The sequence below is a fragment of the Apiospora phragmitis genome (assembly GCF_038363925.1).
Source record: "Apiospora phragmitis strain CBS 135458 chromosome Unknown utg000002l:1.0-5516284.0:1.0-5523493.0, whole genome shotgun sequence".
Taxonomy (NCBI): domain Eukaryota; kingdom Fungi; phylum Ascomycota; class Sordariomycetes; order Amphisphaeriales; family Apiosporaceae; genus Apiospora; species Apiospora phragmitis.
In genome coordinates this window covers 5,434,795-5,448,595 of record NW_027117400.1, presented here as the reverse complement: position 1 = coordinate 5,448,595, position 13,801 = coordinate 5,434,795, and the positions used below count along the sequence as shown (strand labels likewise).

Sequence of the window (13,801 nt, the reverse complement as noted above, 5' to 3'; positions counted from 1 at the left end):
AGAACCTACTGCGAGTAATGTCCAGTGCAATTAGCATGGCGATGAGTGTACCTGATCTGATATACGAAGAGTCCGGATATCCGTGCCAACAACCTTGCATCGTGTTTGATCGCAATGAGGCTATTCAAATTTTACCATATGCAAGCCACCGAGTTACCGTGTTTGTCAGCAACCACCCCCCATGCTTCGTTCCTTACTCCGCACTCTCATATGATGTCACCGTCCTGTCAACTTCGTTTCAACGTCACGAACCTCCACTGTGACACCATCCATTTGATGAAATGAACAATACAAATTGATAGGAAACTACACGGGAACAACTCATCCTGTTCCTCATCCTCCATCAAAAGTTGGGTTGCGCATGAAGACAAGAAGAAGAAGTCACCTCGTCGCAGAGAGAGCGTGAGAGAGAGAGAGAGAGAAGACATCCATCATGGCGTACGTCGACGGCGCAGGCCGCTACCTCGGCCAAGTCGGCAACGAGTCCGGGTCGGCCCTGGACGCGTCCCCGATCCCCTCGACGGTGAAATACCACCACGGCCTGCGGCGCGAGCTGCTGGACGTCGGCATCCTGCGCGACACCATCCTGCCGAGCCTGCAGGTGCACGGCTCGCTGGCGCTGCTCGCGTACGGCGTCGCGCGCGCCACCGACAGCGTCGAGGGCAAGGACTGGCTCTGGCCCGTCGCGCCCATGGTGAACGGCTGGTGGAGCGCCGTCGGGCGCAAGGTCGTGACCAAGGGCATGACGGTCCCGCAGGCCTTCGCGACGCTGTCGCGGCCCGAGCGGCTGCTGCTCGCGGGCGTCTCGCTCTGGGGCGGCCGCCTCTTCTACCGCATCGCCAGCCGCAGCACCCGCCGCCGCCGCGCGGCACCCGGCTCCGACGATGCGCGTTACGAGGAGGCCAAGAAGGAGCCTGGGTTCTGGAATAAGGCCCTCTTCACGCTGTTCTTGCCCGAAGCCCTCATCCAGACTGTCATCTCGCTGCCCTTCACGGCGCCCTTCCACCACCAGGGCGCTGTCCTTACCGGCTACCACCCCGTCATCCAGGCTGTCGCCGTTGGCCTCTTCTCCGCTGGTTTCGCCCTCGAGCTTCTGGCGGACAAGCAGCTGGAGGAGTTCAAGCAGGACGACAAGAACAAGAACGCTGTGTGCAAGGAGGGAGTTTGGAGTCTCGTCAGACACCCCAAGTAAGGCACCCTTTCCCTAAGAAGTTCAAAAACGAGGAGCTAACTTCGTATCACAGCTACCTGGGCGATTCTCTGGTGCATTTCTCCTTCCCCCTGCTGCTCTACGGCTCGGATATGCTGGCCCCGATTGAGATCCTCGGTTGCATTGCCAACTACGCCTTCTTGAGATACATCGGTGGAGACAAGCAGACCGAACAGCACCAGGAGCGACGCTACTCGCAGACGAATATCGAGAAGCACGCCGACTTTGTCAAGTTCAAGGAGACGCACAACTCCGTCTGGCCCCGCGTCGAGGTGGTCAAGAACAAGTGGCTGTGGTATGTCCTGGGTGCGGGTGTTGCCGGTGCTGCTGTCGAGCAGGCTGTTCACCAATTCCTTTGAGGGGGCGAGAAAAACCTGCATGGTTCTGTTTGAGTCGTTCCTTTCTGTTCATCAATGTACGTTTCGGTAATGAAGTATGGCGTTATTGGCTTGGTCTTGGAACAAATTTGCACAGTCTAGTTAAGTTATAACAGTACTCGGAACAACGAGCCCTCGAATTGGATGCCTTAAACATGCCAAGGGCTATTATTTCTTTCCGGCTCCGCAGCCCAGTACGTCCTAGGACTTTGTTTTTTCTTATCCGAGGGTAATACCTGAGACCAAGCCGTTGTTACCTGTATTAGAGGTCCCACGGCTGCCCGGGACGGGGACCGGGTCACGGTTAAGGGGTTAACCCCCGTAATACAGGGCCGGGGCGGCTGTGGTTATGAAGTTAAGTCTCGTAGTACGGGGAGAGCAAGGCATCTCCGACCTGCCCGTCGACCCTCCATTGTACCTCATTGCCGCGGCCACCCCTCATCGCCCCTCATTCTGCGTTTGTCACGCTGGGACCCGCGTCCCTGCTGAAAACGAACCCCCAGGCAACGGGTGAGCTCAGGCATCGTTGTTTGAATTGTACTTTTCTCTTTGGGAATTGACATATCACTTTTAATTCCGTCCAATCTCTGCTCCCTCAGCAACTTCTGGGCCCGTGTTCAGTCAACTCCCACCACCAAGTTGCCTTCCTTTGGATTCAGGTCCTTGAACCACCGCCAGAGACCCCGATCTCGAACAAGTTTGATCTTTCAGTTCCCTCTCATTACTTGGTTTCCTTTCAGAGAAACCAATCCTTGGATCATTGCAAGACACCTCGTCCCAACTTCCACCATCGACTAAAGTTCCGTCTCTTCTTCTCGCCAACTATAATCTCAATAATTTCATCTCTTGTCCACCTGCAAATCATCCAAGATGTCTTCGGGGGCTGCTTTCGACTACTACGCCGAGCTCGGCATCGAGCAGATCGCATCGGCCCAGGAGATCACGGAGGCCTACCGTCGTCTAGCTATGGATCGCCATCCCGATAGAAACCCCAACAATCCGACCGCCACCGCTTCCTTCCAGCGTGTGAGTGCCCAGTCCGCACATCTACCCTCAATACATCTATACAGTATGGGAAAACTGATTCATTGGCATCGGAAACAGCTCCAAGCGGCATACGAGACCCTCGGCGACCCCAACAGAAAGGTTGCGTACGACGCCTCTCGCGCCCGAGCCCGCCCGTGGGAAGCTGCCAACGAGGCCGACGTCCGAGCAAGGGAGCAGCAGCGCCGCGCCCACTTCATGGACATGGTGGCACGAGAGTTCATGGCCCGACAGGAGGCCGCGCTCGAGGCCGAGGAGCGTCGCCGCGCCGAGAAGAAGGAAGCCGCCGAGCGCAAGGCAGCGGCCGAGGCCACGGCCCAGGCAGAGCGGGCTGGGGTCGAGCGGGCGCAGCAGGAGACCCGGTGGACCTCGTTCAAGGCCGTCACGAGCGAGGATAGACGTAACGCCTGCCTGCATTCTCAATTCGAGGGCTGGGCTAAGGCGGTGCACCAGCGCAAAGCAAGGTGCGAGGAGCGCGGCGGCAAGCGGAGCATGACCACTTTCGGCTGCCCTTACTGCGAGCTCATGGTTTGCCCCATGTGTCGCGAGAGACTGGCCAAGGAGAAGCGGAAGTTGGAGAAGAAGTAAAGTAGGTGGGTGCTTTGGCGCTGTAGACACAGAACCCCGCCTGTATAGCTTCAGATCCCTTAAAAATCCATTCTCGAGCTACAAAAACCAGTTTCAGATTCGTAAAAGTAAGTACGAATAGACTAAGAGCTAAATAAACTTGAGATTTCCGGTTATTTCGCTAAATACCGAGGATAAAATCAATCGAATTAATGCTGCGTGTCAAGTAACAGTTGAAGTTAGGTGATGTGCATTCCATCTTAGACAGTGGTAGCCCACTTCTGCCCGCTAAGCTAAAGCGAATCCCACCTTAGCCACAGCAAGACGGGCACCAAAAACGCGTCACTAAACCAATTTACGCGTCTCTCTCGTCAAAGCTGCCTGTCAAATCAATTGCATCGACAAACCCATTGCCTCTCACCCGCCCCGACAGAACAACTGCAATAATAACAACGCCGCTTTTTTTTGTGATAGGGAACCTCTTCGAACAAACCTCCATACCCTCTTACTGCCCATCATGTCCGATTTCGAGGATGAGATGGACGTGGATGCTCCTCCTTCCAAGGACATCATGTTCTCCTCCGACAACACCGCCAAGGGCAAGCGCAGCGCCGCCAACCTGCCCGTCGAAGCCGAAGATTCCCTGCCATGGGTCGAGAAGTACCGACCCGAGACCCTTGACGACGTGTCCGGCCACCAGGACATCCTAGCCACCATCAACAAGTTCGTCGACTCGAACCGACTGCCGCACCTGCTCCTCTACGGGCCCCCGGGCACGGGCAAAACCTCGACGATCCTGGCCCTGGCCCGTCGCATATATGGCGAACAGAACGTGCGGCAGATGGTGCTCGAGCTCAATGCATCAGACGATCGAGGTATAGACGTGGTGCGCGAGCAGATCAAGACCTTCGCCTCGACCAAGCAGATCTTCACCATGGGCGGCGCCTCGCGCGCGGGCGGCATGGCCAGCTTCAAGCTCATCATCCTCGACGAGGCCGACGCCATGACCAACACGGCGCAGATGGCGCTGCGGCGCATCATGGAGAAGTACACGGCCAACACGCGCTTCTGCGTCATCGCCAACTACACCCACAAGCTGTCGCCGGCCCTGCTGTCGCGGTGCACGCGCTTCCGCTTCAGCCCGCTCAAGGAGAACGACATCCGCGTCCTCGTGGACAAGGTCATTGTGGAGGAGAACGTCAAGATCTCGGCCGACGCCACCGATGCGCTCGTCCGGCTGAGCAAGGGTGACATGCGAAGAGCATTGAACGTCCTCCAAGCATGCCAGGCATCAAGTACGTCTTGTCGGAACTTGTTTTCTACTGCTGTCATTGCGCTTTTCTGTCTATTTTCTGAGCTAACATGCCCGCCCAGGTACACCGCTTCGACTGAAGAACGAGCCTAAACCCCAAGAGAAGGACATTGTGCGGGAACCCATCACGACCGAGAGCATCTACAACTGCATCGCCGCTCCCCCCGCCCGAGGCGATCGTGAAGATTGTTCAGACACTACCTGCACACCAGCGACGTGACCTCGTGCCTGTCCACCATCAACACCCTCAAGGTGGCCCACGGCCTGGCCTTGGCCGACATCATCACAGCCCTGGCGGAGACGCTCTCGAAGTTGGAAGTCAAGCCCGAGGCTATGATCCGCTGGCTCGACGGTTTGGCCGAGATTGAGTACAGGGTTTCTGGTGGCGGAAGCGAGGCCATCCAGACGGGCGCGGTGGTTGGTGTCATCCGAGAGGGATGCGAGCTGCAAGGTTGAAAGAGAAGAAATGATGCAGTCCCCAACTATCTCTGCGCCTTCACTGGCGAAGGCCTGACACAAGATGCAGTTAAACTCGAGCTTGCAGCCAGTATGCTGGAGGCTACGAGAAAGGCAAATCGGCCAAGGTTGCTGGAGCTAACCTGCCACCTAGGCATTTGAGAGGCTGGGACCAGCAGCAGCACCGAGTTGCTTACTACATGTAAGGTTACTTCGTGATTTTCTCGGGATTGGTTGAGAATGAACCAATAGATGCACATGCAATCTTCTACATACTGAAGCTTCGTGGCTGTACCGCTGTGCAGCCAACTGCAGGTGCCAGCCTCCTTCTGCTACCTGAAGAACCGGATATAATCAGTCCATCAATAAGTAATCAATAAAACAAATACAGTTTATCCTCCATGGATCGGTACTATTTCCGATTGTCGCATCGCATCGTTTCGTTCGATGACCTTTGTGGAATAAGTTTTGTTTTACTTTGCTCAGCCACTTTGATGCCCCGCTATGAATTGAAGCGATCGATTGCGCTTGCCAACGCAGTAACTGAAGGCGAATCGCAACCTCCACTTCCGAAAGTCGATTCTGGATCGTCGGCCATCCCACTCCCTCACTTATTGCCAATCAACAACCACGTCGTCGACATCAGCATCAGTCACAATACCAACATCGCAATCGCAATCGCCTGAAACTGACTGACTACGGGCACACATACATCCAATTGGCGATCGTCAGTGGCCCAAGATGTCTGTGCACAGCGCCTTGGCCACACCCGAGATCTTACACATCATCTGCGACTTCTTAGATACCAAAGATCTTTATTCTTTCCGTCGTGTCTGCAGCACCTTTGCAGATGTCGGTGCCTGTCATGCCTTCCAGGAACTCATCATCCACTTCCACAAGGATGATTTCGACATGTTGCAGCACTTCGCAGAGCACGAGGCTGTGGCCAGGAACGTCCGCTCGCTGATCTACATTGGCGATACCCTGCAGGATGACAGCACTATCAACTTCCCGGAGTTCGCGGCACACTACATGTTCTCCCAGATCAGCAACGACGCCATCTCCGCCATTACGGGTGGCCGCGGCATTTCTTCTCTGATGAACATTGACGGCCTCAAGCCGTCCTACGACTGCTACGAGGAACTGCTGGCCATGCAGAAGCGCATGCTGCAGGAAGATGTGGACAACACCGTCATCAAGTTCGCCATCTCGAAGTTCCCGCGCCTGCGCGACATCACCATGTCGCTGGGTGGGGACACGTACGAAATTGACTACGTCAAGGGCAAGACGCCCTTCAAGAACTCCCTGGTCAAGCCCGGCACGTCGCCCGAGCCCGTGGGCTGCCGCCAGCTCGGGACCCTGCTGTCGGCCATCGGCAACAAGGACATCCGGCTGCGATCGCTCACGGCGGGCCACTTCAGCTGGCAGTTCTTCGAGAACAACCCCGTGGTCCTGAGCGGCGCACTGGCGCCCTGCTCCGGCCTGACCTACCTGGAGCTGCTGATCTACACGGGCGTCGAGGACGCCCACGAGGAGGAGCCCAACCTCGGGAGCGAGGTCCACAAGTGCCGCCCCGTCATGGAGCGGGGCCTGCTGCGGGACTTCATCGCGTCGCTGACGCAGCTCAAGACGCTGTCCGTCATGTTCAACTTCCACTCGTACGAGCACGGCTTCCCGGCCGCGCTCGAGGACGTCATCAAGCCCAAGCACAAGTGGGAGCACCTCGAGGACCTCAGCCTGGGCAACATCGAGTGCGAGCGGCAGGAGCTCATGTCGGTGCTGAAGCGGCACCGCGACACGCTCGACTCGCTGGAGCTGCAGGACATCCGGCTGAAGAGCACGTCATGGCTGGCGCTGCAGGCGTCGATCCGCAAGCACCTGAACCTGGTCGACGCCATGGTCACGGGCGAGCTGTACGGCGTCGACGAGGACATGATGATGGACGAGCTGTTCATGCTGGAGCCGGCCGACCTGCGGGACGAGTTGCGCGACGATTTGTGCGATTACCTCTGCGGGCGAAGGCGGCGCGGGCTCACGCGCGACGACAACAATTTTCTTTTATGAGCAATGTGATCCAAATGTAATGATGCTACGGCATGGTTCGAACTACTTCTTTACTTCAATTCTAATTGTGCAGTTCGTGATATTGTATACAGTAGACGTACCATCAGCATCACCTATCGGCAAAGCGTCGGAAGCTGGCAAGCGTACACCTACCACAATGTTCCCGAGTCCAAGCTGATTCTAGAAAGAACATGGCCATAGTTGGTATGGGATTTTGGCCACCTCTCGGAAAGAACCAAGGTTCCCTCTTTCAGCTCGGATAGATCTGAGATAGGGTAGTATCGACTGCCAATAACCGTCTCCGATATTCTAGGCCGCAGGGACCCGGTCAGCAAGTGAGATGAGATCAGGTTCTAGACTCGGTCTTGGTAATTCAGACGCCTCGCCTACGTCAAAAACTCCGTACTACGTCGTCCAGGGGCGATATATTAGATGGTCTCAATCTCATTCGCACGCCTGTGACACACTCTGCCATTTAGCCGCAGAAGCGACCTGAACTAGCTGGGATTTCTCTCAGACTGGCGACGGTACTGCCTAATCTAGCACATTTTCTCGACGTACGATCCAGTGCAACGGTCTCCGCCATGTTTCTAAAAAATGCAGGCGCGACGTGAGTGTCTTGGCCCCCTTTAGTGTCGAAGTATTTGAGGTGTGCATCTGCCGCATGCGTTGTTGTCGACTTGCCGCTTCAGGGGGTTGGTTCGGCCTGCCGTATTCTTCGTACGATGAAACCCAGCCTTCTTTTCCTCTCGGCGCTCGCACTCTTCGGCGCCGGAGTCTCCTTGACCCCGCTGCCCGATTACGGACCCGATGTTTCGGCCCCCGGCTCCTCCTCGGCAACCAGCCGGGCGATCCCTGATAATCATGTGCAGCATGAAAGGCGGACCGTAGAACAGGGCCGGCGGTGGGTGAAACTGAAGAGGGCGGATACGCAAGCGACGCTTCCTGTGCGGATAGGCCTGAAGCAGCACAACCTAGAGAAGGGGCACGACTTGTTGATGGACATGTGTGTTATCTCCTTTCTTTCTTTCCATCCCGATTTAGTACTACCTAGATGAGAGAACGTTGCTAAATGCCAAGATAGCTCTGACCCAACGTCGAAGAACTATGGCAAACATCTCACTGCGACCGAGGTAGCCGACTTCTTCGCGCCGTCCAACGCGAGCGTCGCGGCCGTCAAGGGCTGGCTGGTCGGGGCGGGCATTCCAGCGTCGGCCATAGGCCAGTCTATCAACAGGCAATGGATCCAGTTCGATGTTCCGGTCCGCCAGGCTGAGGACCTCCTCGCGGCCGACTACCACATTTACGAGCACGAAGACAGTGGGGTGCAGACTGTTGCCTGCGAAAAGTGAGTGCAGGAGCTTGTTGTCCCTAGGTCGATGTGTGGGAAAAGCCCTAGTCCTGCGACTGCTGACTTCTTCACTACAAGGTACCACGTTCCCAAACATATCCTGGAGCATATTGATTACATCACTCCGGGCATCAAACTCATGAGCCTGGGTGAGACCCACGAGGCCAAGCGTGACAAGAACCAGAAGCGAAGCACATATCGAAGCGGCCAGGGTATTGACAGATTCATCTTGCCCGTGAAAATGCCGGATCCCGCCAAGTTTCAAGTTGCCCTGAACCAGACGGGCTCGCCCAACGATGGGCCCAGCATCCCCTGGAATATCCCATTTCCGCTCGATGGCGACTGCGATAAGTACATCACGCCTGAGTGCATCCGACGTACAGTCTCTCACTTCATCATTGCACTACATGCAGCGCATACAGATGCTGATAGGTGGTGAAGGACTCTATCGCGTACCCAAAGGAACGAAAGCGCACCCTGATAACAAGATGGGGATTTTTCAAGGGCTGGGGCAAAAGTATACCCAGCACGACCTTGACACTTTCTTCCAGGGCTTCACAGAGTAAGTCGAGGCTAAACGCTGAATGAAACGGAACGGAACGGGAGAATGCTCATCAATGCTCTGTGTAGTGGAATGATTCCTAACGGGACGCATCCGGAGCTCCGGTCCATCAACGGCGGCCTCGGCGTGACGACGGATCCCAAACTAGCGGGATCGGAGGCCAACCTCGACTTCCAGATGGCCTACGGGCTGATCTGGCCGCAGCAGACGGTCCTGTACTCGATCGACGACGAGTACTACCAGGAAAGTCAGGCCGGCGCTGACTCCCCGTACAAGGGCTTCTTCAACAGTACGTTATGCGCTCGCAGCAACCTAAACCTCTCGAGGCCTTGGATGATCGCTACTAACAACATTGACTAAGATCTTTGGAACGCCATCGACGGAAGCTACTGTTCGTCCTCCGCCTTTGGCGAGACCGGCAACTGCGACCGCGCCGAGTGCATGGACCCGTCGTACCCCAACAACCATATTAATTCTTCCCAAGGCGGCTACCAGGGCCCGCTCATGTGCGGCACCGACGCGCGCACCAACGTCATCACCATCTCGTACAGCGGTGGCGAGGCCGATTTGCCCTATTCGTACCAGCGGCGCCAGTGCGCCGAGATCCTGAAGCTGGCGCTGCAGGGGACCACGGTCGTGGCGGGCTCCGGCGATGATGGTGTGGCCAGCTTCCGCAACGACCCGTCCCCCGACGGCTGCCTGGGGTCCCGGCACGACGTCTTTCATCCGCAGTTCTTGTCGACTTGCCCGTACGTGCTTTCGGTGGGGTCGACGCTGCTGCCGCCTGGTCGGAAACCTGACGACGACAATGGTGGCAGGTCATCATCATCGCCGAGCTACGGTCAGAGGAAGAACACGACGAATGAGGATAACCGCGGGAGAAATCCAGAGACCCCGACAGTGCGCTTTCCCTCCGGTGGCGGCTTCTCCAACATCTACCCCCGGCCGCCCTGGCAGGACCGCCACGTCGAGGGGTACTTCGCGCAAGTTAAACTTCCCTTCGCAGGGTATGACGGCGGCCGGCCGCGTGAAGGCTTCTTCATCGGCAACCCCACCAATACGATGGCTTTCAACGACGAAAACGGCGGCGGCAATGACGGCAGCAGTAGTAGTAGTTTCAAGAACGTTAGTGCTACTGGCGACATCACCGATCGCGGGCGCTACAACCGCTGCGGTCGCGGCTACCCCGACGTCGCGGCCAACGGGGACAACTTCGTCATGTCGCACCGGGGCGAGCTGGTGCGCATCGGCGGCACGTCGGCAGCGTGTCCGCTGTTCGGCAGCCTGCTGAACCTAATCAACGAGGAGCGGCTCGCGGCGGGGAAGCGGGGGCCCGTGGGGTTCGTCCAGCCGGTCCTGTACGCGCACCCGGAGGTGTTTCGGGACGTCGTCACGGGCGGGAACCGGGGGTGCGGGGCTGGCGTGGTGGTGGACGAGTTGGGGTCGGGGCCGCAGCAGCAGCAGGGCTCGAAGACGCCAGTGGCGTTTCCTGCGGCTGTGGGTTGGGATCCTGTCTCGGGGCTGGGGACGCCGGATTTTCCGAAGATGTTGGAGCTGTTCATGAGTTTGCCTTAGTTGACGAGGTCCGTTGTGTTGGGCTTCTCGGGGTCTATTGTGATAAAATTCGAATGGATGGGACAGAACTTGTATTACGCTTTGTTGGTTTGGGGCAAAGTGCATGTTCACAAGCCCAGCTGAGTTCGCGTATCTATTTGCACTGTATCTCATCATTTATAAAGGATCGAATACTATTCTTGATTTTCCACGATGAAGCGTATCTGATACTCATAGCACTGATTTCTTTACAACTCGTCGTGTGCACTTCCCCCGTCCTCCTTGTGCTTCCCCTCTGCCTCCTCCTCCAATGGAGAAGAAGACGATCCAGAGGCCACAGGCGGTGGCGGGGGCGTTCCATCCCACGGCTTCACCTTCCCGGACGCGATCTGCGTGACGAACTGCTCGATGCCCTTGGCCGAGAGCTCCTTGCTCTGGTCGTAGGGGAAGACCTGGCCGTACATGGGGTTCTGGACCGCGACCGCGGGCAGCGCCTCGGGCCGCAGGCCGAGCATGGCGACCATGTCGACGTACTCCTCGGCGTCCACGGTTACGAACAGCAGGTACTCCTCGTACTTGCGCGCGACGGCCCGCATGGAGGCGGCGTAGGCCTCGCGCTCGCCGGCGGAGCGGGCGAAGTAGTAGACCAAGGATTTGCCGGACTAAGTACGTGGTCAGCGGGAAGCTCATCAAGATACTTGCAACTTGAACGAAGAAAAGAGGAAGATTACTCACCTGCAAGAACTTGCCCTCGTTCTTCCGCGACAGCTCGCCAATCAGCGGCGTCATGCACTTCTCGACAAACTTTTCGATCGCGTCGACGGCCGTCATGTCCGAGAGGACGGCCGGTGGCTGCCCGGCGCGGTCCCGGTTGTTGTAGCAGACCACGGCCCCCGGACTAATGCTGGCGATGCTGCCGAACGAGGCGCGGTCCCAGTACCGGTCCGCGACGGCCTGGAACAGGGTCTGCAGGTGCGCGTCGCGGCTCGAATGCAACTGTGCCATCACCACGACGTCGTCGACGGCCTGGAAGGCCGTCACGGCCTTCTCGTCCTCCAGCGCCGTGACGGAGGAGCGGCCGGCGCGTTTTTGGTAGGACAGGATGCTGCAATTGAGTGAGGGGTTTCGTAAGTGATCAAAAGATCAATCACCGGGGGAGGGGGACGACTAAGTACTTACGCAGCACCTGTCCTCGGGCCTCGGTACGGCGTCATCTTGCCGTCGCCGTCGAAGAGCCGGATGGCCGGGTAGGAGATGACGTTGTGCTCTTTGCACAGCTGCTTATGCCGGCTGCAGTCGACGCTGGCAGCCCAACCCGAGGCTTCTTCGACGCGCCCCCATTCTGGCTCTAGGGCTTCGCATGCCTTTCTGTGAGAGTTGTCAGTCGTCTTCCTGACCGTTCAACATGAAGCTGTAGTAGGTTGGAACTTACGTGGAAGGCTGTAGTCATAATGAGTGAGCTGTCAGCTTCAACTAGAACACAATACTGAAATAACAGGCAGTACTTCCATACCTCTATAACTGTTGCGGTGCAAAAGTCAGCAATGTCTTATGGTGATGTTGATGTTTTGGGCTTGGTTCTGACTGGCTCACTTACATGCTACCAACGCATTTTCAGGCGAAGACACTCCCAATTTGAAGTCCTTCTCCGACACGCTGCTCCATCTGCCCGTCGGTCCTATTGTGGCCGACGCCACCGATAATGCGCATAACGATGCTATTAACTTCATTTTGAAAACACTATAATTTTGTCTTATGGTCTTTCTATTCCCTCTTAATCTTCAAGGAAGAGCGTATTACGGTATGTGAACTTCTACAAACTCGATGAGAACAGCTCGATAGCCACACACACACACACACACACACACACACTGGGAAAGTTGCCAAAGCTCGCTAATGACTAACGGCCGCCGGGGGTCCTAGTTGGAGCTGAAGAGGTTGTGCCGTTGCCGATCAGGGACAAGCTGCAGGGGCCAGAGGGGGCTTGATGGTCCGACGGGTAGAGCGCTAAAGATCCCTACCTCTGCTAAGACTGCCCCTCGATTCTCGTCAGCTCCCCGCTGAAACTTAAGCCAGACTTCTGTGCGCAGACGACTCGCGTTTCAATTCTGGAGTCATGCCGGTTTGATGATACCACCTCCCAATCCGAACGAACCTCCAACTCGGGAGGCCACGGCTACGTTAGTGTGGAGAAAGGGATAGGTTGCTCCGATATCGTTATCAGGTGGCTCATGGTATGCTGGTCTCTCTAGAGATGCTGCTTTCGTCATTTATGTTTCCCAGTTGCTAGAGTTGAAGCAATCACCATACCCTACCAACAAATACCATGGCGCCGTTCAAAGACCTGATCCTCTTCGCGATCGCCGCAGCGACCTGCTTCGCCCATAGCTTCGGTGCCGACGGCGCGCAGAAGCCGCTGGTGTCGAGCGACGAATGTAGGCACCCGGTCTATCAGACTCACATTCTATCCAAGTCGCCCCTGGTCATCTATCTGGAAGGATTCCTGACCCCAGAGGAGCGGGCGCATTTGACAGAAGTCACGTAAGTTGGGAAATGCAGACCGATTGTCAATTCCCCCCTTGCTTCCGCAAAAGACTAACCCTTATTCGCCACATACTATACAGAAAGGACACCTTCACCCACTCCGCCGTCGCCGACGGCGGCTCCGAAGGCCTGCGCCGGACACGCACCTCCCAATCGACCAACGTGCCCCGCGACGCCGCCGTCCGCTGCATCGAGGAACGCGCCCTGCGCTTCCAGGGCTTCGACGTGCCGCGCACCCACCTCGAGCCCGTGCAGCTCGTCAAATACGGCGCCGGCGAGCACTACCACTTCCACACCGACTGGTACACGGACGCGGCGGCGCACGCGCGCACGGCCGCGACGGGCGGCAACCGCCTGAGCTCCTTCTTCGCGTACGTCGCGGCATCGGACGACATCACGGGCGGCGGCACCAACTTCCCGATGCTCGACGCGCCCCGCGACGCGCGCTGGTGCAAGTTCGTCGACTGCGACGAGCCCTGGGACCGCGGCGTCACGTTTCGGCCCGTCGTCGGCAACGCCGTCTACTGGGAGAACCTGCACCCGGACGGCAGCGGCGACCAGCGCAACCTGCACGCCGGCTTGCCCGTCACGAGCGGCTGGAAGATCGGGATGAACATCTGGACGCGGCAGGGCCCGCTGGGCGAGGATATCCGGGGCCCCGACATTTAGAGGATTTGAGACGTTTGCGAACGGAATATACAATCGATAAAATAAGCGGTCTTTCACACACGCAAACTTTGGCGACTTTGGGGATTGGTCT

General features: G+C 57.2%; 7 protein-coding genes across 7 annotated transcripts; 6 read left to right on the top strand and 1 right to left on the bottom strand.

The window, feature by feature from the left end:
• Positions 1 to 433: 433 nt before the first annotated feature.
• Positions 434 to 1,569, top strand: PG994_002462 (uncharacterized protein; the record flags this gene model as incomplete). Its single annotated transcript, XM_066853871.1, has 2 exons — positions 434 to 1,188; positions 1,245 to 1,569. The coding sequence occupies 2 exons, from the start codon at positions 434 to 436 to the stop codon at positions 1,567 to 1,569; spliced, it is 1,080 nt and encodes a 359-aa protein (XP_066722012.1).
• Positions 1,570 to 2,457: 888 nt separating this feature from the next.
• PG994_002461 (DnaJ and TPR domain protein) lies at positions 2,458 to 3,219 on the top strand (the record flags this gene model as incomplete). The annotated part of the gene is made up of 2 exons (XM_066853870.1): positions 2,458 to 2,613; positions 2,692 to 3,219. 2 exons carry the CDS (start codon positions 2,458 to 2,460, stop codon positions 3,217 to 3,219), a joined length of 684 nt encoding a protein of 227 aa, XP_066722011.1.
• Positions 3,220 to 3,715: 496 nt separating this feature from the next.
• PG994_002460 (uncharacterized protein) lies at positions 3,716 to 4,966 on the top strand (the record flags this gene model as incomplete). Its single annotated transcript, XM_066853869.1, has 2 exons — positions 3,716 to 4,572; positions 4,723 to 4,966. The coding sequence occupies 2 exons, from the start codon at positions 3,716 to 3,718 to the stop codon at positions 4,964 to 4,966; spliced, it is 1,101 nt and encodes a 366-aa protein (XP_066722010.1).
• Positions 4,967 to 5,707: 741 nt separating this feature from the next.
• Positions 5,708 to 7,030, top strand: PG994_002459 (uncharacterized protein; the record flags this gene model as incomplete). Its single annotated transcript, XM_066853868.1, has 1 exon — positions 5,708 to 7,030. One exon carries the CDS (start codon positions 5,708 to 5,710, stop codon positions 7,028 to 7,030), a length of 1,323 nt encoding a protein of 440 aa, XP_066722009.1.
• A 725-nt stretch (positions 7,031 to 7,755) lies between these two features.
• On the top strand, positions 7,756 to 10,518 carry PG994_002458 (Tripeptidyl-peptidase sed1; the record flags this gene model as incomplete). The annotated part of the gene is made up of 6 exons (XM_066853867.1): positions 7,756 to 8,036; positions 8,115 to 8,378; positions 8,430 to 8,758; positions 8,814 to 8,943; positions 8,988 to 9,232; positions 9,305 to 10,518. The coding sequence occupies 6 exons, from the start codon at positions 7,756 to 7,758 to the stop codon at positions 10,516 to 10,518; spliced, it is 2,463 nt and encodes an 820-aa protein (XP_066722008.1).
• A 227-nt stretch (positions 10,519 to 10,745) lies between these two features.
• PG994_002457 (thioredoxin-like protein) lies at positions 10,746 to 12,227 on the bottom strand (the record flags this gene model as incomplete). The annotated part of the gene is made up of 5 exons (XM_066853866.1): positions 10,746 to 11,159; positions 11,233 to 11,602; positions 11,677 to 11,861; positions 11,930 to 11,937; positions 12,095 to 12,227. The coding sequence occupies 5 exons, from the start codon at positions 12,225 to 12,227 to the stop codon at positions 10,746 to 10,748; spliced, it is 1,110 nt and encodes a 369-aa protein (XP_066722007.1).
• Positions 12,228 to 12,823: 596 nt separating this feature from the next.
• Positions 12,824 to 13,710, top strand: PG994_002456 (oxidoreductase; the record flags this gene model as incomplete). The annotated part of the gene is made up of 2 exons (XM_066853865.1): positions 12,824 to 13,038; positions 13,122 to 13,710. 2 exons carry the CDS (start codon positions 12,824 to 12,826, stop codon positions 13,708 to 13,710), a joined length of 804 nt encoding a protein of 267 aa, XP_066722006.1.
• Positions 13,711 to 13,801: the final 91 nt, after the last annotated feature.